Source organism: Pleurodeles waltl, chromosome 5 (genome assembly GCF_031143425.1).
Source record: "Pleurodeles waltl isolate 20211129_DDA chromosome 5, aPleWal1.hap1.20221129, whole genome shotgun sequence".
Classification (NCBI taxonomy): Eukaryota; Metazoa; Chordata; class Amphibia; order Caudata; family Salamandridae; genus Pleurodeles; species Pleurodeles waltl.
The window spans coordinates 980,411,030-980,434,333 of NC_090444.1; the positions used below are offsets into that span (position 1 = coordinate 980,411,030).

A 23,304-nucleotide genomic window follows, 5' to 3' on the forward strand; every position below is an offset into this window, starting at 1 on the left:
GCACTTGGACATTATGATAGGTAGCTGCCCGTGCTATGACCTGCTGATAAGATGTTGCATCTTCTTCAGGTGAAGGCTGTGCAGGATATAAATCAGGGTCATTAGGGAGTATCCTTTGGGTCTATGTCCGGTGAAATGCCTTCAATGTCATCTCCCTGATGTGCTCAAAATTAGATGGAGATTGTGGAGGTGGAGGAGGAGTGAAAGGAAGTACAGGTGAGTGTGGAGGAGAAGGCCTAGGTTGTACAGGAGCCTTGTCTTGGTCTTTGGGGAGCTTCTCAGGTAGAGAAGCTGTGTCCAAAGTTTCCTGTAAAGAAATGTTCCTCCTAATTGGAATTGGAGGAGAAGCAATAATTTGTCCTGTTCCTTTTTGGACTCGAAGCTGGCACTGACGAGAGCTCATTGTTTCAAGGATAGGCTCCACTGTTAAGTCCGAGGAAAGACGAGAGTCTTTTGAAGGAGTGATTTTTGATTCCAAAACGTTCAGAGCCTTTTGTCAAATAGAAGCTGTCAACTCCGAAACAGAGGTAGATGGTTTTTGGCTCGGAGCCAAAACACTCTGGTCGAGGGTTCGTCTTGACTTCGAGGTTGAATGAGGTGTGGATCCAGAGGTCGATGCAAAGAACTTTTAGTCTTGGCTATTTTCTGTGCAGAGCCCGAAGGTGGGGCATCCAAATGTAATTTTTAAGATCCAACCATGGCCAGAGGGCAGTGGTGGACAACCATCTTATGTGGCTTCGGTCTCAAAGGGTTTTCTTGGTGGAGAAAGACCAACAGGCATTGCAGGGTTCTTCCCTGAGGTCCAGGGACAAGCAGAGGTTACACACCTGGTGATGATCAGTGTGCTGGAATTTCAAATTGCATCGACGGCAAAATAAAAAAGGAGTGTGTTCTATTAGCCCTGCATTTCTCGACACCACGTGGAGTAATCGGCATGAGACAGGTGGTGGCGCGCCAAAGTGAGGTTAAACTGACCCCGATGTAGAAATTAGATTTGAATACGTCAGATAGAGAATACACAATTAAAATACATAACCGTCGCTGAAAGGATGACGGAAAGAAGAATTCGGAATAGACCGAGCCAAGGAATACCGGAGCGAGATTAATACACGTTTGAACCAGACGGTGGAGACGGTGGAGAGAAAACAATCTAACAAAGGGCTCAATGCCCAAGCGCACTATCACCGGGAGGAGTCACTCGAAAAGATTCTTCAAAGAAAAACAACTTGTAACACTCAACACTAGATGGCGGACTTATGCAAAGCATGTGTATCTACAGCCAGACATGCAATCGAACATGCAATTTCCAAGTGGCTATTGTCTCTTCCACAAGCTACACCCCCCCCCCACGTCACTGTGGAGACCAAGGTATTTTAAGCGTTTCTGATTGTGCCCAGCTCAGGTTTCTACTTTACAGGCCTTATCCTGATGCCGCCATTTTTAGAGATACTCTAAGAAACTAGCCCTCTATAGATACCAATTTACAACGTCTTTGGTTTAAACAAATCAAAACCTGGTGTTACCATCCTAACCTCCCTGATGTTTGGCTGACCTATGACATTACAGGTTAAAGTCGGATTTATAGTTAAGCATAGTTTCTTTGAATGAACTAAGAACTCCAATCTGGAACTTATACTATTGATGCTCAGAGCCAATATATAACTAGCAAATAAAAGGGTCACCGGCTACGAACCTTATATTGAGAGCACTTATTCTTACCACACTTTATCATTTTCTGCACTATAAAAGGAGTTCTGACAATTAGTAATGTGGCAAGAAGAACAAGTTACTTACCATTGGTAACGCATTATCTGGTAGAGACCCCATCTAGCTGCAGATTCCTTGCCTCTGAATTCCCTGGCGTCAGCTTCGAATCCAGAATCTTTTTGCTGAGCAATACCCTGCACTCGCCATAGGGTGGCGTTGTTCGGATCCGCGTGCTTCGTCCAGCTCCGCCTGGCTTCGTCAGCACCGTTGGAGTCATCTGTGACGTCACGTTGCCTATAAAGGCACCACCCGGGGGCAAGTACATCAGTTCTTTTATCCACAACACTTCCAGGCCAGAAGTCTGTGCAAAACTAGGGCCCTGAAAAGGGTAAGCCCTAACCCTATTAGACATATCCACAGAGCGGGGAGGCATGGGCGGGTGTAAGGAATCTGCAGCTAGAGTCTCTACCAGATAATGCATTACTGAAGGTAAGTAACTTGTTCATCTGATAGACTTCTAGCTGCAGATTCCTTACCTTTGAATAGATACCCAAGCCATAACCTCCTGGCGGTGGGCTGCGGATACTACTCCTTACACTAAAGTCCTGTTGGGCTGAACGGGCAAAATGCCCGTCTCTTTGTACCCGACTATCCAGGCAGTAATGTTTTGCAGATGTGTGCAAAGACGCCCACGTTGCCGCCTGACAGATCTCTAGGACTGGTACGCCTCAAGCTAGCACAGTGGTAGCAACTTTGCCCCTGGCAGAATGAGCCCGCAAGCCCTCAGGAGGCTGCTTCCTGGCCAATGCGTAGCATATCTTGATGCAGAGAATGACCCAGCACGAAATGGTTTGCTTCTGCATTGCCCGACCCTTCTTTGGTCCAATGTACCCCACAAAAAGTCAGGCATCCACCCAGAACTCTTTTGTGCGGTCAAGGAAGAACGACAACGCTCTTTTTGGGTCCAGTCAGTGGAGTCGCTCCTCTCCTTTAGAGGGATGTGGTGGAGGAAAGAACGTGGGCATGGTGATATTCTGACCCAGTTGAAATGGGGTCACCACCTTGTGGAGGAAAGAGGCACGAGTTCTGAGCACTACCTTGTGTGGATAGATAGTGAGATATGGTGGCTTTGATGATAGGGCTTGCATCTCACTCACCTTCCTGGCAGATGTTATTGTCACTAAGAAGGCTGTCTTGATGGTGAGCAGCGAGAGGGGACAGTTATGCAAAGCCTCGAAATGAGCACACGTAAGAAATGTGAGGACAAGACTGAAGTCCCATTGAGGCATAATAAAGGGCGTGGGGGAAACATATGTATAAGCTCTTTGCGTAATCTATGTACAATGGGAGATTTGAAAAGAGAAGACTGACCAGGCAGGCGAAGAAATGCCGATAAGACAGAAGGATAGCCATTGAGAGTCTCCAAGGCAGAACTCTGCAGGGCTAGTGAAAGAATGAAGAGTAGAATATCAGAACGAGAAGCAGAAAGAGGGTCAATGGACCTTTCTGTACAATAATATACAAAGCGTTTCCAACGGCAGGCATATACAGTTTTAGTAGAGGGACACCTGGCTGCCAAACCAACTTTACAGACTTCGGGAGGAAGGTCAAAATCCATCAACTACCGCCGCTCAATCTCCATGCATTAAGACGCAGAGTTGACAGGTTTGGGTGGAGAACCTTCCCCTGCTGCTGCAACAGAAGATCCTCTCGAAGGCGCAGCCTGATCGGAGGATTGATGCTAATTTTGAGTAGCTCGGGATACCAGACTCTCCGTGCCAAATTCAGAGCCACTAGGATTACTTGGGCCCGGTCATTCTTGATCTTCTTGAGAACTCTAGGCAGAAAAGTGTACAGGAGGCCTGAATTCTACTCAAGACGTAAAGAGTCACTGAACGATTGCCGCTTTGGAAACTCAAACGCGCAATACTGCTGACATTGCAGGTTCTCTGCGGAGGCAAACAGATCTAACCAAGGCTCTCCCCACTGCTGAAAGAGTCCTTGCGCCACCTCCCGATGGAGATACCACTCCTGATACGCTAGGCATCGACGGTTGAGTTAGTCCGTCCTGGCGTTCAGAGAACCTGCCAGGTGTTGAAGCACCAGGGTTATACCCTGCTGTTCCAACCATGTCCAGAGACGCAGAGCCTCTTGACAAAGGGTCCATGACCCAACCCCGTCCTGCTTGTTACAGTACCACATTGCAGTGCTGTTGTCTGTGAACACCTGCACTACCTTCCCTTTCACAAGAAGAAGAAATGCTTTTAATGTTAGCCGGATTGCCCAAAGCTCCAATCAGTTGATATGGAGCCCAGATTCTGCTGGAGACCAGAGGCCCCTAATTTGCACCTCTACCAGGTAGCTGTCCCATCCCAGAAGTGACGCATCTGTCACTACTGTGAGATCTGGTTGGCGTGAGGGAGAGGAGTCTGCCTTTGACTCAATCGCAGTTCACTAACCACGACTGCAGGTCTTTTGCATTTACCTCCGAAATGTGAACCGTGTCAGTAAAATTTTCCTGATGCTGTGCCCACTGGAACTTCAGGTCCCATTGCAGAGCCTTAATATGTCATCTGGCATGCTTGACTAACAGGATGCAGGATGCCATGAGTCCCAACAGCCTCAGAGGCTGTCTCACCGAAATCCAGGATAGAGGTCAAAACATCATTATCATAACCTGAATATCCTGGACTCACTGCTAGGGACGAAAAACACAAAACTACACTGTGTCCATAACAGCCCCGATGAAAGGGAGCTTCTGAGAGGGAGTCAGGTGTGACTTTGGCACATTTAGAGTGAACCCCAGCTAATGCAGGAAGTCCGCGGTAGTCTGAAGGTGGGTGACGAAAGCCTGGGGCATCAGAACCTTCAACGGCCAGTCGTTGAGGTAGGGGGAAGACTGAAATCCCTAACCTGCACAGATGAGCTGCCACCACTGTCATCAACTTGGTGAACACCCTAGGGGAACTGGTGGGACTGAAGGGGAGCACAGTAAACTGAAAGTGCTTGTGGCCCACCTTGAACCGCAATGTGGGTGGGCAGCATCAGGATGTGAAAATAAGCATCCAGCAAGCCCAACGCTACCATCCAATCTCCTAGGTCTAGGGCAGCCAAGACCTGAGCAACAGTGAGCATCTTGAATTTCTACTTGAGGAAGAGATTGACGTCCCTTAAATCCAAGATAGGGAGAAGGCCCTTGTTCTTTTTTTGGAATCAGAAAGTAGTGGAAATAACAACCACTGCCTACTTCTGACATCAGTACCCTTTCTATGGCTCCCTTGGCAAGATTAAATGATCCTCCATCAGCTGTTCTTTCAATGGCGGGATGAGGAAGGGAATGACTGGAAGGGGAGGGAATAACCCTTCTGTATGATCCTCAAGACCCATTTGTCCGATGTTATAGACCGCCAGTGAGAGAGATGAAACTGAATCCTCCGTCCAACTGGACGGGCGTGGTCTTGCAGAACCATACTAGGAGGGCGTGGGCGTTGTAGAAGGGGGGGCTGAATGGTGGCTGACCTCTGGCTAGACCCTCTGGGTCTGAATATACCACAACCTCGTACTCGCACTGGATGTTTTGAAGCTGGAAGACGGTGGCTAACCTGTGGTTGGCGTGGTACCGCGCCCCTCCAGAAGCCTCGAAAGGGACGATAGGCAGACTGCTGGTGAATGGGCACTGAGACGCCCAAGGATCTGGCTGTGGCTCAAGAGTCCTTGAACCACTCAAGCTCAGAGTCTGCCTTCTCACCAAAAAAGGCGTGAGTCATCAAAAGGCATGTCCATCAAATTTGCCTGGACCTCCCCCGAAAAGCCAGTGGGAGGCAGCCAGGCATGGCATCAGAGGGCCACTGTCGAAGAAATCGCCCTGCCCAGCGAGTTGGTCATGTCCAAGCCACACCGGATGGTAAACTTCGCTGCATACCTCTCATTCTTGACAGCTTGGGTGAGAGTGTCCCATACGCCCTCCGGGACATGGGGCAGCGCCTGTGCCACCATATCCCATAAAGTATGGGAAAAATGGCCCAATAGGTAAGAGGTGTTTACTGACCTCAATACCAGGCCAGAGGAAGAAAACATCTTCTTCCCATGTTGGTCCAGCCTCTTGGACTCCCTATCCGGGGGAGCGGTAGGGAAAGCACAACAGGAAGTGGAGGCTTGGACCACCAAGTTCTCCGATGTGGGGTGTTGGGTGAGGAAACTAGGGTCGTTAGGAGCTGTTCTATAGCGGTGGCCAATAGTCCTATTTACAGGAGGCCCTGTGCTGGGTTTGGACCACGTCCCCAGTAGGACATCTGTAAGGGCTTCATTGATGGGTAACATCGGCTCCGATGTAGCAGCCCCCCGGCTAAAGCACCTCTGTCAGGGGGGTAGTCCTGACTGGCACCATAGGAAAGTCTAGGTCCTAGACCTGAGCTGCCCTACGCACCACCATGGCATACGTTGCTCCATCCTCCGTAGCCTCAGAAGGAGGCGAGGGTACACTAGCATCTGGAGAAGTATCCAGTCCACTGGCTTCCCCTAGATCCTCATACCAGTCCTGCTCCTGCTCCAAACCAGAGTGTAAAGGGTTCTCTGATCCCTCCCACTCCTCACCTGTGCCTGGCTGTTCATAATAAGCCTCAGGCACTGATCTGGGTCTAATGGGCGCTGTGTTTAAGTCGGAATCGGCGTCATACGACATCGTGCCGGCACCGGATCATCAATAATGAGGATGGGGCTTCCACCACCAGTGGGCGCCGGTGGTCGAAAAAAAGGCTTGCCAAAAAAAGCAAAGGGGTGCTCGATCACGGACCTGCGCCTAACCTGCATGGAAGGAAAAGAACTGACTTACGCACGCCGGGGTGGTGCCTTTATAGGCGACAGTGACGTTACAGACGGCTCCAACGACGCTGACAAAGCCACACAGAGACGGATGACGCACACAGATCCAAACGACGCCACCCGACGGCACGTGCAAAAAGATTCCGGATTCTAAACTGGCGCCAGGAAATTCAAGGGTAAGGAATCTGCAGATAGAGGTCTCTATCAAATAATGAAAAAAATAGTATCTCAATCTGGAAATTTGCTTAGGTAATGATGAAGGGGTCAAAACTTTTTTTTTTTTTTTAAAGGTCTGGCGTGAGCTAACAGTGCTTGAGCTTACTAAGATTATATATATATTATACTTTGGGCTTTCAGCCATTCCTCCTCATTCACTGGTTTGTTGTGCCATTCATATTTTTATCCCGCTCAATGCAGTATACAGCATGGGACAAGGGATTAGCTGACTTTAGCCACTGGGCAATTTCAATGTGGTTGATGACTTTAGGTCCTTTTCACAAGTAGCACATCCACCCACAAAGTAGTTCCCTTCAGTGTCAGTGATCAATATTGCAATGTGTGATTTTCATACAACAAAATCCTTTCAGACATTTTTTTAATATTGTTAGAAGCCTGATGCTCCCCAATACTAAAGTTTTGCAAAAGCTATCACAAAATAAAAGCATTGTTTTTAATTTCAAAAGGCAAGCAGCAACGCCAGACCTTTGTCAACACTTGTTTCTGTTCTGCCCCCTATGAAAATATACTATCGAAAAACTAGCTTTTACCATGGTTTGGGGCTTTTAATGTAAGATCTGCTAGGGATGAGGCTATGTGTTGTGGAATTCAACTGATACTTAATATAGTTTTTTTATTCTAAGTTTTAACTCTGCCTGCCTGATCCAAATAAACTTGAAGATGAGACAGAACGAGTTAGTTGCACATCTCCCCATGCAGCGACTTTTATTTCCGTTGTTTCTCAGGCTGCCACAGGTCAACATGGCAATAGGAAGGAACACAACACCTACTACAAATTATACATACAGGTGTTTTTACTTAGAGGACTAAGACCAAGCATGGAATCTACCAAGTCTGCTTCTAGCCCCAAAATTCAAGAATACCATGAACCCTTAAAAATATATAGCCTACACTAATTTTAAATCATATCCAAACAGCAGACATACTTCACTGACTTCCTCCATTTGTATAACTGTCCTAATGAAATCCAACGCCAAAGTGTCTAACCCTTAAAAACCTTTTGATTATGAACAAGATAGAAACCGGAATCACTGCCAAACATACAAGTTAAATGTGGATGGAGCTGAGACACGGCAGGATCTCAGAAATCCACAGAAGAATGAGGAACTGCAATGTGGAAGCAACACCCACACTGAACCGACAACAGAAGAAGCTTTGTGTGTTAACCTCGTTACTTGACTCTCACTGTAGCAACCACAGTCAATTAACGTCTGATGTGACAACCACATTAAATAAACTCCAATTGCACCATACGCATCCCAATTTGTCAACCACACCAAAGAATCGAATTGTGTCAGTCAAACCATGGGATCTCTATGCAGGGGCGGCTTCTTCGCTATGAAGGAGGAGTCTCGCCACACTGGCTGCATCAGAAGCAGAAAAATAAATCGATAGTTTACTATTGTTTTATTTTTCTGCTTCTGGCACAGCTAGCAGTGCAGGGAGGGGTGGGGCTGGGTCAGGGGAGGTTGGATGGCGGAGGAGGGAAGAGTGCTCCTAAGTGCACATGTGTGTTTGGCCAACTGTCTGAGGCTGGCCAAACACACATGCGCACTTAAGTTTATCCAGCCGAGGTGCAGAAACTGCACAGACCCCAGGGCTGTGTCTGAGCGGCAGTCACTGCCGCTCAGATCAATCCTGGCACTGCTTTAATTCAAGATTTTGCATGAAAGCAGCACCAGGACTGCTGGGGAGCATGAGATGATGACCCATCAGTGGATGCTGGGACACCAGAAGAGGATCGAAGCGACAGTGGAGACAGGAAAAGGTAAGTCATTTTTTTTCTTTTTTATTCTCTCCCAGCCCACCCCACAACCTGCCCCCTGCCCACCCCTATTCTTGAGATTTGCAGCGGCCGCCACTGTCTCTATGGCAAACACACTACAGGTAACCCAGCGCAGGAACACATCACAAAACCATATTGCAAGTAACTAGATCACAGGAAAGTCCGGTGTGAAAACTGCACAAGTGTAATCCCACTACAGCAACCACACCGCAGAAAGGACAGATTGCAACCCTCCACAAAATAACTATTTTAGATCTAGAGCTGCACCAGCACAAACACATCATGGTGAACTAAGGGGGAAAATTACACCACAGGAGTCCTGTTTGGTTAGCACAAGACCAGTGTAACTGATATATCACAGCATCATTTAATGACACCAACAATACAGAAACGGGCAACCATTCCACAAAATCTCAGCTGTAAAACTACAGAATAGAAACTCAGCATGCCAACTACACCATAGAAACCCAATGCGATAACCACATCAAAACAACATCATGTGCAATGAAACCGAAAGATTAAGTCAAAAAGAAGCTGGACTCACTTTGGTGGTTTGCACGAACTTCTTCAAATAAACATAGTGACTATGTCACCTTTTTATTTAGGCAGTGTGCAGGATTGAGAATTACCCAGTCTACCTTAACGCTTTGGCCATAAGTAGCAGCTGAAAGATACTTTAAATAGCCATTTTAAACATAGGAAAATAACAACACCCATTGAATAATTTACATTTTATTGAAACAATATTTATACATTACATTTTGACAAAATGGAAAAATCATAAATTCCTACAAAAAATAATCAAAAGTACCAGTGAGCCCCGAAAAAATGCCAAAATGTACAAAAAGGACAAGGATTTTCTTTGAAAAAATATAAAGACAACAAACTAGGTTCTTGTACCAAACAAAAATTCCCAGCAGGTAATTCGGAAAACATTTAAAAGAGAGAAGCTGTTTACTACAGGAAGAGGTGGTTATCCTATGTCAATACTGGATTGATTGTTGATTGTGGTTCTATATGATCAGATCAACGATGTGGCATTATTGTCAGGTTTTGGCTAACCTATTTTCAAGCAGTGAGATCAACAATGATACGGACACACTGTGCAAATTAAAGCTTCAGTTGATCATGGAGTCAAAATAACCCAAAACGACACATCTGCAAATGCAGCATTCACTGAATTTTCGAAAGCTGGCCTACTTGCAACTTTGAAAATATCTGGCACATCTGCTCTTTCAAGTACAGTTTTGTGCCTGGGATCAACTTACTGCCTCGGATTATGTATATGTATGCATAGATCATTGTACTGTATACATATGTATAAACAATACTTGTTTACAACCCATCACTAGCACCAAAGGAATCATGCAAGGATTATTAGCTACTTCATATAGTCGCTGTTAAAGGAAAAGCAGACAACTTACAATATAAATAATAGATCATCTCCAATATGACATCAGATATCCCAAAAAACACAACCCATGCTTTTTAACTCTCAGATAAATAACACTTTTCAAATTGATAATTGGCTACACTGCAAATTAATACCCTGCCGGCAATAAGAACGTGTTGCCATCAATCAGCAACCCTGAGTAATAGGTTAGGTCAATAAATAGAAGAACAATCATGAAAAACTCCCAGCAGCCAAAACAAGAAAACCTACTGATTGGTAGGAGATGACAACAGAAAAAATTGATACATTAGTTATCACCATAAAAAGGGGGCTGTTGACCTGCCACATTAGGAAAGCTGCAGGAGATCAATTTCAATTTGGAGACTTGTGCATCCAGTTCTGGACGGGACAGTGACTAAAGCCAGATCAAAAGCTTTTTTGGTGGGGTCAAGGTTAATTTAGGGGTCACAAACAGGATGAGTTTATAAGTTAAGACACAGTGATACAGCTAAGGATAGAGGTGGAGTATGAGGCAGTCCAACAACACTGGAGGAATGGAAGGGTGTTATCTGGAAGTGACAAGAAATTAATCTCGCTAGATTTCAGCCAGTAGGCCTCTCAAAGGTGGAAAAACGTTTGGAGTGGCAAAGAAAGAAGTCCATGATGAAAGTGAACCACAGGAATGTTTCCAGCAAATGTAAGTCTCTAATAAGATCAAGACTTATGCAGTTGGGGGAGCTGAAAATCCCATTGAAGTTACAGCAACATAAGTCAATACAACCAACACATGAAAGCCTTAAAGAGGACATAAAATGATGGCAATGTTCAAATCCTACAGGAGCATGGGAGGCATCAAATGGTTAACTTTTAATGCAGGATATAGGTTGGGCAATTTACCAAACAAGTAATATAAATTTAAGGTTGTTAATAATTTGGGTTTTCCTTCATACGTTTTTATAAAGAGAAAGTTACGGTAAGTGGAAACTAGATCACATAAGTAGTCTTTAAAAATGCTAACATTTTTGAGTATCAGTTGCGACCCCTCATAAAGAAGAGTGAAAACTAAGAGCACGAAGGATTAGGATTTACTACTGTTGTCCCACAAACTCGGATATGATTTTGTAATAAAGATATTTTTCCGAAACTCGAACAGGATTTTGTAATAAAGATGCTTTCCTTAAAACAAAACATAACATGCTTAAGCAAATCTGCACAGGGTTTGGAGATAGATGGTTTTGTCCAGAACTGTGCACACATACCTGCTGCGTGATGCTTTAGCAAGCAAGCTACGAGGTAACCCCTTTCAACCTGTCCTGAACCCTATTACTGAGCTTGAAAATCAAACTACCAATGCCCTTCTAACTATACCTGGACACTTACGTTTGCTGCCTTTACTGCTCAGGAGCTGACCTTGGCGTCACCTCACATGAATGGGGCTAGCAGTCCTTAGGAAGTCTCATTATAAAATCCGTGCAGAAGGACAAGTTAAGTGTTGAGAGACCTAGATGCATACCAGGGCAAAATTTGAGGGAGGGCTCAAGGTCTAAGTGGAGCCAAAGATTTCAATGAAAGGGAGTACACTTTTGAAATGGATTAGTCTCATGACACTGGCGAACAGCTCCCATTTAACATGGTTTGAAAAAGCATTCTTTTCTACAGCTGATAAGTACATTTAAACCCATATAATCAGAACGTACGTCACATGGGAGAAAAAAAACATTCTTAGTCATAAAAAAGCCTGGCTCCGGGTGGTACCATTGCAATGCACACCATTTCAAACTGATGGTTCGGCAGTGGATTGGCATAGAATTGTAAACAACCAGGACTATGTACCCTTCCATTATTTTTCTTCCCTTTAAAATGTTTTCTTTGTAAAGGCAAAATCTTAGAAGCATCATTTAAAAGTCTTTATATTTGGTTGGAAGGGCGAGCTCGACCCCACCAGTTTCTCTTTTTTTTTTTTTTAGGCACAAGGTAAGTTCTTTGTGGGTTAAACTTTCAGCATATCCTCATCGCTGTCATCGTGGAATGATTCTACGTGGGGAGTGCCTGGTGCCTTCCCCTGAGCTGCTTTAGCTTTCCCGCGTCTACCCTTCCCTCCGTTGAGCAATCCCCTGGTACTTTCATCCCCTTCACTGACGGACGAGCTGTTGCCGTGGGTTTTACTCCTGTTGGTTCCCTCAATTTCCCTTCCACGACCAGGGTGGATCTTGACTTCAGGAACAGTCAGCACTTCATCCTCGCTGTCCTGGTCGTCCACGCTCAGAGACGTGAAGGCCGAAGATCGAACAGATTTGGAGAGGTGGCCGTTTCCTTGACCGCCTTTCCCTGCTCTCACGTTGGAGTTAGAAATGTCATCCATCAGCCACTCCGTTTCGTTTTCATCCATTTCTTCGTCAGTATTTACCTGGGTGCCACGAAAACAAACAGAGCAAAAATACATTTTGAAAAATAAACATTTTGTTTTTATCATGAAATAACAAATGAGTGAAAACGGTTACTTGGTTAAATATATTCGCAGTTAATTACCTTGGGGAATAATTATCTTTGAGAGAGTCACATTCTAATTGAAACATTCAAGTCACGGGATTTGTAAATCCAAAAAGCAAACACATGCGTTTGCAATGAACAAGATACTTACCTTCGGTAACAATCTATCTGGTAGAGTCATAGTCTAGTTGCGGATCCAGTGTGATGCCTGGGGAAATTCTAAGGTAAGGAATCTGCAACTATAAGTCTCTATCAGGTAATTCACGTTTTGTATTTGTTTTCGTAGCTACTGCCTTTCACTTTTTTTGTGGGACACCTCAACAAAGAAACCATCCAGCCAACAAAAATACCAGTTTACCCTCTTCACAGAACGATCATATTAGGGGTTGATAATTTTTGGATTCTACTACTAGCTTGGTACCGTTCAGGTATGTAATAAAAATACAACAGCCGCTACCAGTCAATGGAGCTGCGGTGACTTGTGCCCATTTGTAAAGCCATGAGCTGAAGACATCTTTACAAACATACAAAAACGCACAATAGCCAAACAGTACTGATCTGCAGCATGAATTTTCCGGTACGCGCCTGTTCTGTTGATCTGTATGCTTGCACATCTCTACGTGTCACTCTTTGTGGATAATGATATTATTGACAACTTTAGCCTTTAAACTTAATTCCGAGGAAGTGCCTAAGTGTGCCCCAGTGGCGCAGATATGTCTTGCATAATACCTCAAAATTCCCGGATGGCACATGGGGGTTAAGACAAGTAAGTTATTTGCAACTCTAAAAAGATATACATGAATGCAAGTAAATGTGAAACCTAAGTAGCATTTTCTTCATCTGGAGATTCACATACGAAGTTGGTTTCAAGCGGTAATAAAAAGGCGGTGAAGAGAATTTCCACAGAGGGCTGGACCCACGTATGTGTCTTCCATGGCATCTGGCCCTCACAAATTTCAAAGACAGTATATTGAAAAAAAAAAAAAAGGTTCTACTGGGCAAACCCATTGCAACTAATGGACACTATAGTCCACCTTGACATTTCTAGCACGGAGATACACTTCCCATAACCACACAAACAAAAAGCTATCTATGAGAATGCAGTCACAATATGCGACCTATATAGTTAAACAATACTTCTTAATATCGAGAGACCGTTACGACATCTCAAAAGTGAGCTGGATGGAATAAGAAAATATGTAAGGAGATGAAGTAACTATCGAGAAAGGATGTCTACGTTGAGGTAAAAACTTCTGATCTGAGCATGAAAAAAAGAGGCACTTCATCTCTATGAAAAAGTGTAAACGGCTTGTTAACTCACTAATGACCTAAACTCAGTAAGCCAAAGAGAGAAAGGTGATGCGTTACTTAACTGGGTTGAATCAGAGAAGCGGGGATCTCATTTGCAGGTTGGCAGATCCCAGATGAAATCCCTTGGTTTTCCATGGCATAGCATAAGTTACTGAGACGCTCACCCTTGGATAACATAGCCCTTACATCTTCAGCACAGACTGGTGCATAAATCCAACTATTTAGGTTCATCATCCATCCTGCAGGTAACAGCAAAAGGTATGACCAGGTATTTTGCAGCAGATCAACTAATTGCAGCGGTGTTGATTAGAGGTCAGAGTTTAGAGTTGGCTTCCTTGCTTCACATTGCGACTACCACCTCACCCTATTATGTACACACATATTCTTTTAATATGTTTTATCAGTGTCATGCTCTTACGATTTTTGTCCCCTTTCTAGGTTTACAGAATGTCAAAGGGCATATCATGTCAATTGATGACGTGATCAAAGCAGGAGTGAGGCCACTTTAGCCAACTCTATATTTAAAGAAATGATGCAAGTGCTGAGAAGGACTGATCATGCCCTAGTCTTAGCAGAATAAATTCAACTTTTCTTAAGAAGATGTCAATTTAAATAGAAAAGGGATGCAAATCCCTGAGATGGCACTTTATGATTGGGGTTCTGCTGATGATAGGACTGTCCTAATAATTATACAAATACTATATTTAGCCAGTATCAGTCATTCTGGAAGTCTTGCCACTAAAGAGGAGGGTCAAATGGGCGACCTACACTATAACCCATGATTGCCATGGCAAAATAACCTGTGCCAATATGAGTGAGAACTAATCCCGTTCTGAAGAAATTCCAAGGGCCTTCGGAGCAAGAGGCTAAAGTCATCCTGCATGCCACATATCTATGGAGGACCCTCAATGGCATATTAAAGAGTCTAGATAACATTGAAGATTACAAGTGAGTTTTTCACAATCAATCGTGTACCCAGTTAGGAAGGAATGATGAGGTTCCTTAAGAGTTAACACCGAAGGGTAACTACAGATTGTGTAAACAGTTACCTTTTTAATTAAATGACTAAAGGTAGACCCACGCTGAATTCTCCTACATTCAACTATACTAGTTAGAACACTAACAATCCAGGTTGACAACAGGGATATGGAATCACATATATTGTTAAAAACTGAAATCCCTAAATTGACAAATAAGCATTCTAACAGAAAACTGAGCAACTAAGGTTTGTGAGTATTTAAATCCATCCCAACCGCAAGGAAATGTTTAGCTTTCCCATCAGGGCAAACAGTCTCTGGTAGAGAACTATGTATCCTCCCTTCCAACTATTAGTCATTCTTAATAATATATACATAGCTTTCCCAAAGAAGGTAATCTATGAGCAACAACAGAGGGGACTCTGTCCAAAAGTCAGCAACGTGTACATGACAGACACCTTCATCATGGAAAAGAAGGGAAGTCAAAGATACCCAGCGTCTAACCAGCAGGATATTTTAATAAGGCCAAGAGGCATCAAACTGCTTACCAGATGTTAACATTGATCGGCAGGTGCCTCTCTGAAGCATCACTTTCTACATTGCGGGAAGAGAGGTGACTCACTGTGATGACTAACACCTGGTCAAATATTCCTGCCAACAGGACTTCCTTTCAGAAGCACGTCCTGTATCCAGTCGGAAAGCAGGGCTTTCAACCTCTACAGGTTACAATACAAAAGAAAGACTGCTTTATACATATACCGCAAATTCCCTTGTCTTCACCAACATCCATATTACTTCAGGTTGTGGAAGCTGCAGGGGGCAGAAGAGTGACCCAGATTGTTATTCAGAAAAGAGCAAGTGCAGCTTCATGAATACAACTGAGAGGCCAATGTTTTTCTGCCATGATCTTATGCAACACTGACCCTGGTCACCTCAGAGTCCAAGTAATGCAATGCAATGTCCACCAAGCAATAGACAAGGCTAAAGTTTAGAAGAACAAGTTTTGGTAGGTAAGCGGTCTCTTTCTGTAAAGCAAACCGTTTGTTTCTTCCTTATGTCAGATAGGTAGGTGTCCTACGAGGCTGCACAAGGCGCCTCTGACTTTAATTTTTCTTTAAACACTTCAGTTGCAAAGAGAAGAATGCCATATTGGTGTGTTGGAGACTCTGTGCCCCTCACACTTGCCTGCCCTGCCCAGGAAGGAATTAAGTCGGACTGGATTTAAAAGAGGATCTTTCCTCTTTTAGCAAAACTCAATTCACTCTTTGTTTTCTTAAAAGATGTTAACTTGCATCTGCAAACGGTCAGGATTCTCTCAGCGAGTAGCATATCTCCCTTGTTCAAATTGGCTTGCTGCAGCGATTCTCGTTAGTGGCATCACTCATACTGCTGGACGCCTGCTTGATTTACTCAATTTCTCTAAAACACTATTTCTGGTCTGGACCCCGCCCCAGTTTGATGGGAAGATTATCACCTTCCTACTCCTAATGTCCCTAGCCCCTCAGACCACCAATCAAATTCACAAACTCTCACGCCTGATGGAAAATCTCCCCCAAATCGTAACACTGCTTCCTCGTTGCTTCCACTGCTAATAAGAAGCTCGAATTTCCAACACACGTTATTTGCTTTCTCCCATCAAAATGAGTTTGTGTAAATCGTGCGAAGAGCCCTTGGTGTTCAATAAATCTTTTTTTAACTCAAACGTGCCCTAATAGAGCTGAATTGCTGGCGACATGACTATCACCCAAATAAAACTCCGTGAGATTATAGACCCAAGCGATCTGCTTGGCTCACTCAAAAGCCCACTCCAGTAAAATCCCAGAAGCTCATAATAGACAACAAGACATTAAGATCAAAACTTAACTATTTTCTATCTCCCACCTGACAGCGTCTGGTACCCCTTCATAATCTTTTTTCCGACAAACTTGCCTCCGATTTCCATTCAAAACATTTCCAAAGCACAGGTCCACTCCCAGGCTCAACCCGAGCGAGACACAAGAGTTGATCCACTTTGGGAGTAACTTGATGTTCTTACTCAACAGGTCTTTCATCACATTCTCTGCTGCTGCAAACCAGGCTCCCTTACTACACCTGTAGGTCGTCTACCATCCCTTGAAGTCATCCTTCCGACATCCCTCTTAAACGTCCTGAACTTTTCTCTCATTTCTGAGCAGTTCTTTGATAAACAAAGCACAGTGACCCGCCTCCTGAAAATGACCTAGCCTTAACCCTTCGTGCACAACCAATTCTGATGCTCTTTTGCCTCCAAATTCTGCTCATTTTTGGAGTCCTGTGCTCTTGATGACCCCTCAATCGGCTTCCTACCCATCACGATCACAGAATTAGTCATTACAGCAGTACCTTATGACCTCTGCCAAGCAGTGGACGGTGCAATGTCCTGACTTTAACTGATCTATTGGCATCATGTGACACTGTCAGATTTGGCCTTCTGCTACCTCCAATTCAGAAAACTGACACCGGAGGCATTGTTCACAACTAGTTTTTATTTTTTTTCCTCTCTAGTTGTATTCAAACTACCATCTTGGCTCATTGTCTTCTTTTTCAGAAGCTACCTATGGCATTACCACAGGCGTTGTACTTTTCTCCCTCTTTAACCCTCATGTCCTCCCTCTGACACCACTCATCCGTTCAAAGGGCTTCCAATTTTATTCCTATGCTCATGACAGCAAACTACTTTTCAGGCTCTCCGGTCGTTTCTCTGACAATCATGCCCTGCAGGTACCTGATGGAGATTCGGGACCTGATGGGCCAACACTGGCTGAAGCTCAATAATTTAAAAATATGAGATTTTTGTGGCTGTCAACTCCCTTTTCCGGCTATGTCAGTTTGCCAAACTTTTTCTTCGTTCTTCGGTAGTTAAAAGTCTCAGCTCAGCAGATGGATCTCCAGGGTTCTGTAGTGCTCTTTAGTGTATTTTCCAGGTATGTAAATGATACAGCATCCTACCCCTGACACGTTTCTCACGGATGAGAAAAGACTACCAGAGGTGATTGCCTCTGCTGCAGGGACCACGTTTCACAGCTGGGCAGATGCTCCATCTGAACACCCCTTTGCACGGAGAGAGGTATCACTATCAAGTCTGGTATTTTTCGAGTTTAGGTGAAAAAACTGCACCAGTATCATACGCAGTAATAATTGTTTGTATCAGATTCATCATCATTGTCCTGCTCCAGAAAAAGATTAGGAAAGGGGTTAGTCTCACAGATCGACTGAAAATAGGACTCCGAGCTGGAGCCATTCTAAGCTCTCATGACTCATAAGAAATAACTGACGAGCATTCTTCTTTGCCGAACGGTTCAATGGAGCAGACGAAAGAGCCAGCATAGTGATGCAAGAACCTCAGTTCCCAGAGGTTGGGTAAAAGATGGTAGGCATGCAGTGCATATTTTGAGACGTTAGTTGTTGAGGGGCCATTGACACTCATTTTGGGGGCCCAGCACTTACATTTCCTTAGAACTTTGACCCAGAACAAGAGAGAGAAAAACACAAATAGGTGGTAACAATGAGGAAGGGAAAGATGGAAAAACGGGAACAAAAGGAACAAGCAGAGATGAAAAAGTGAGATTCTGGTTGTAGATTAAAAAGGCATGATGTGAAATCGAGACTACATAGCCCAGTCATTTGGCAATTTTGACATTAGGAAGCATCGGCAGTGGGCTTCTGAGACATCTTTGGGCACTAGCACTCATTCTTTTACAAATTAGGCCCTGCGGTCTAGGCCCAGAAAATTGATGTTGGATGTGAGACTAGGACCAAACACCTAGACTGTGTAAGAGCAACAGAAATGCATGACACAAGGAAAGTAGAGCCATCCACTGAAAGAGCAACAGGTGCCCCTTTCCAGGTTTGAACCACACCATTCATTGAGCATTGCTAGTAGTGACATCCTGAAGTTCTCAAACTTCAGGAAGTAATAGCCATCAGAGGGAGGAAGAAAAGATAATCGGAACAGGTTCCTTTGCAGAAAAGGCAGTCCTTTTGGCAACTCAAAGGACTCAGTGCAGCGCTCCAGCCCAAAGTGCAGTGGTAGCTGGAGATAGTGGATCAATTTAATTATAGCCAAATATTCTTCATGTGGTGCCTGCAAGACAAGTTGCAGTCTTTTTCGTGTCTGGCGAATATCCACTCGGGGGCTTCTGTAATTTGGCTAGTCAAGGTGGGAATATTCTAACGGTTATTTTATGTTGATGCAAGGATAACTAAAAAAAAAATAACAGAGCAGCTGTTGGCAACTAAAAGTTACAGTACCTTTGTATTCTGAAGAAGGAATGCGTGATATCACCAAATTCTAATTTTTTAAGTAAAACCAAATCTTTCTTTGTGAGGGCAGGGAAACGCGATGCTTTACTTTATTTGCAAATGTGATGCAAGAAGCACCAAGACTGTGCTGAGGATCTTTGCAGTCAACTAACAGGCAACCTTTGAAACCTATCAATTTTTCCTAGGCAGTTTGCATTATTTGTGTTAGTTGGAAACTATAGGAAAACAACGGATGGGCCAAATAGCAAACACTGCAATTGTCTAGCTTTGTAGGCTATGGTCTTCACACAAAATAAAGTATTCTTCAGTAAATTTTTTATGGTATTTATTATTGTCCCCTTACAAAGAGGACTCCAGGTACTGGCTGAACTAAGACATTTTAACGAGCCATAAAGGGGCGGGGCACCCTGTCTGACTTAATCACCCTAAATCGGCGCAAATAAGTGCTGCTGAAAGAGCCGGAATGCCCCCACTGAGGTACTCAACCGATTGCTGTGTGCAACAGATACCAGGGAAGATCCAATCCAATATCAAGCACAAAAATAGGCATAAAATGAACCAATAGGGTAATGTTGAATAGGAACAAAGTGTCTAGATCAATCAGAACAGCATTACTAAAGGAAAGTAATGAATGCATTTAATCCATATTTTCTTCTAGTTCCTCAAAGTGAAATTTCCATCCAGCAACATCAATAAGTAGCCCACGATGTTACTAAATCCCAGAATAATTTAATCATTTTATTGCAACATATCTTTTTTGTCCAATATTAAAAGCTGAAAGTTAACAGGTAGCAGCTATGATTCTTCCGCTCCTTTCACCTTCTGACATAATTCAAGTGCAAAAGAGGCTCCTGTTTTTTTGAGGTTTTAAGTGAAGGACCTATGTGTAACAAGGAGAATAAACAATTCCAAGAGGTGTACGTGCAGCTTGCGCAAATTTAAAAACTGTTGGGGACAGACTAAAACATCTTGCAAGCACCTGTGATCTCACCTGCGGAATTCCACAATGATCCTTGATAAACCCGACCCTCTTTAAGGCATACATAATCCCTCTCGCTACCATTGTCTGCTCTCTTGAGATCAACATCCTTTCCCATGCCAACAACATGTAACTCATTCTCTTTCTCACCAAATGTTTAAAGCTAAAAACTAAGAAGACCAAAATTGTGATCTTTGGGAACAGCACTTCACTGTGGGATTTCACCTGATGGCCAACAGAGCTAGGATTGACACCCTCACCTCTCACGCCAAGAACCTCAAGATTATTATCGACACCAAACTTGGCATAACCACCCAAGTCAATCCACACCAAGAAGACCCTGAGGAAGATTTTCAAATGGCTCCCAATGAGCACCCAGAAAACTGTCATGCACGTCCTTGTCAAAAACAAGCTGGACTTCGAGAATATCTATGCCAGGATCAACAAAAACCTCACCAGAATGATGCAGCCCATTCAGAAACTGACAGCCAGAATCATTCTCAACCTTCCATGCTGCACACACATCACACCACATCAGAAGCAGCTACAATGGCTCCCCATTCATAAAAAAACACAATTCAAACTTCTCACCAACACCTTCAAGGCACTACATAACACTAGCCCAGCATACCTCAAAAGTCCACTCATCTGCTCTCCTACTTGCAAACAGCCCACAAAATGAAAGCTTTTCTCTCTAATGCAGATTTCTGAACATGTACACAAGCCAAGGTCTTACTTAACTTCAAAGGCAAGACACTGATCTCCAGCATCCCAGAATCATATCAGACCCCTCTGAGAGTCCCTCACACGGTTATCCAACAGATAGAGGGACTCAGAAGAATAATAGGATCTCACCTATCCATACAAATCAAACACTCCAGTTTATTTATCGTAAACAAGATCAAGATCTCCTGTGGGCTATGTAACACTTGCATCTGCAACCTCTCCTGGTTGAAACAAAAAGTGAGGATGGCACTAAGCCATCTTGTGCTATGTACCTAGGATTTGCAACTCTTCCTGCAAACACAAACTCTCACTAGCGATCTTAGGGAATAAACTGAAGACATTCCTTTTCATGCAGCATTGGACTGGTACATGCCCTAGTCCTGCATGCCTCCTTTCCATCATCACCTTCCTTGGTATTCCTTCCAATCAGTTGCCACCTTTGTAAAATGCTCCATTGCTTTGTAGCCTGTTACATGCTACATAAATCACCACACAAATATAAAACCAACAACTGTAAAAGGTTATCACTTTGTAAAGTGAGAGCAAAAACAAATTCAGATCTAACATATTTCTTTGAAAGTCGTTCAATTGGTTTTGAAGTGTTCACTGGAGGCAGTACAGTCTCAACCTAGTCTCGGGACACAAAAAATGTAAAACGTCATTAAACCCAACATGCATAGGGTATAATAGATCATTGAGATGAAACAAGATAGATTCTCTGATATAGTGTGGTGTATAGTGGGTGAGATGTTTAGGGAGTCTCCCCCTCAAAGAAACCAGTACTGCTCCAATCCACTGGATATACTCTTAGGGAACATTTTCCAAACTTTGAGCCAAAATGTAGCTCAGCAATTTTGGAGCAAATAATTTCAAAATGCAGGGTGGCCTTTATTCTCATCTCTGGCTTCAAATATTTGCCGTTGAAAGACATGGCCCATCTTGTTTTGCAGGTGGTTTACATGTATTCATTGAAGAGGGCTCTTGGAGATTCCATGTTAGCATGGCTTCTCTATAAGAGCCCAAACCGCAGAGTAGTTAACTGACAATTTTCTAGTGATACACAAACTGGAGGAAGCTGCAATGATTCCTGATTAACAAAATATGGAAGTAAATATTTTGTATGTATCAGCAGCTCACAGGGCCTTTTTCCATCAGGGCCAAAGAGTCTGACCCACTCCTGTTATTTTACAAACACAGTGAGGCAGTGAAATTTACATCTGTGCCTCAAGCTATCTACCTTTTTAGCTTTTCTATCTCCTTTCTTCAATAATGCTGTGACTTTAATGAGAACGATCTCTCCTGAAGGAAGGGAAGAAACAGAGGTACAACAGAGGAACGCTTGGTAAAGAACAGAGTCTGGGTAAACAAAAACCTGATGCAACCGTCTCCAAGAGGCACTGATCCAAAGGAGATTCATTCCCTTATGATCAGAAGCTCTGGCATCTACCTCCAGTAGTAAAATCCAATGCAATACGTGTTTGTTAAACAGATTTTTGAATGAAGGGGCAGTAGAGGAGCTTTGCTGTGATCTTCAGAAGCTTCTCTGTCCCGACAATGTCAAAACACTGCTGCTGTAGTTGAGGATGAAGCTAAGTTGGAAAAACTATTTTGTAAAACCATCAGACATTTAGTAATGGAGGTTTGGGCCCAAGATAAAAAAAAAAATCCAGGGTTGCCCACCGCACGACTGCGTAAAATGAGCAGTTATTGGTTAGGAAAACTTCTGCAAAGGGCACATATAAGCTTGAACAAGGCCAAAATGAAAGCTACAAGTAGGTACTGTGTCAGACAATACTCTCTAATCATTTTAACTACCACCTATCACCCTACCTCCAGATTCTACATTCAAAAACGTGTGACATGTGATTGATTCAGACACACACACGGGGTCAATATAAGCTACAGCAGGGTTTCACCGAAAGGTAAAAGTGCGTAATTTTGTATATGTCTCCATGAGAGCTATAAATGTATGAAACTTCTTCTCTAAAGGAGGAATTGGTAAATTAAAGGCATCTGCTAACTTAGCCAACAGAACATAAAGTCAATCTAGTAAAGGGTGGGTAAGCGGAGTCATATATGGGTTTATCTAATTTATGGCATATATTTAGTCTACTGTCTTTTAGGCAGTCGAGTATCAGGTTTTTGGAAAGGTTTACATGGTGCAGAAGCCTGTCCTCATTGCCTATGTCCCAAGGTTGTAGGGGATTCATGTAAAGTCTTTTAAGTTGGTGAAAACCATGTTTTTAACTATATGTGTTGCTTCTTTATACATTTTTGTAGTTGAGAGTATGCACAGTGCCAAGCTCTTATAGGTGCTTGTTCTTACACAGCTTGAGCATCAAAGGCAATGTGGAGTCTGCTGCAGGTGTGACAGCTTCTGGTGTCATTGTTCTGACTTATATTGGTTTCAGAAAAGGAGCAGCCTGGTATCATCAGAGGTGAATTTAGGTGCCAAAAGATCAGAGCCATTGGTGCCTGGCATCAGGAAAAGGGTGACAATGGTTGAGCCAACATCATCCAGAAGAGGAGAAGATGGGGCAGAGAACCAGAGACCCCTGTCTCAGCAGGGTGAGTCTTACAGAAAGTAGTTAGCATT

The 23,304-nt window shown here is 43.6% G+C and overlaps 1 protein-coding gene across 1 annotated transcript in view; it reads right to left on the bottom strand.

The window, feature by feature from the left end:
* Positions 1 to 9,267: 9,267 nt before the first annotated feature.
* Positions 9,268 to 23,304, bottom strand: part of IGF2R (insulin like growth factor 2 receptor) — a 1,086,527-nt gene continuing 1,072,490 nt past the window's right edge. Inside the window, exon 48 of the mRNA XM_069235138.1 lies at positions 9,268 to 12,351. Coding sequence (XP_069091239.1) covers positions 11,935 to 12,351 — 417 coding nt within the window. The 3' untranslated portion in view covers positions 9,268 to 11,934. The remainder of the gene's footprint in view (positions 12,352 to 23,304) is intronic.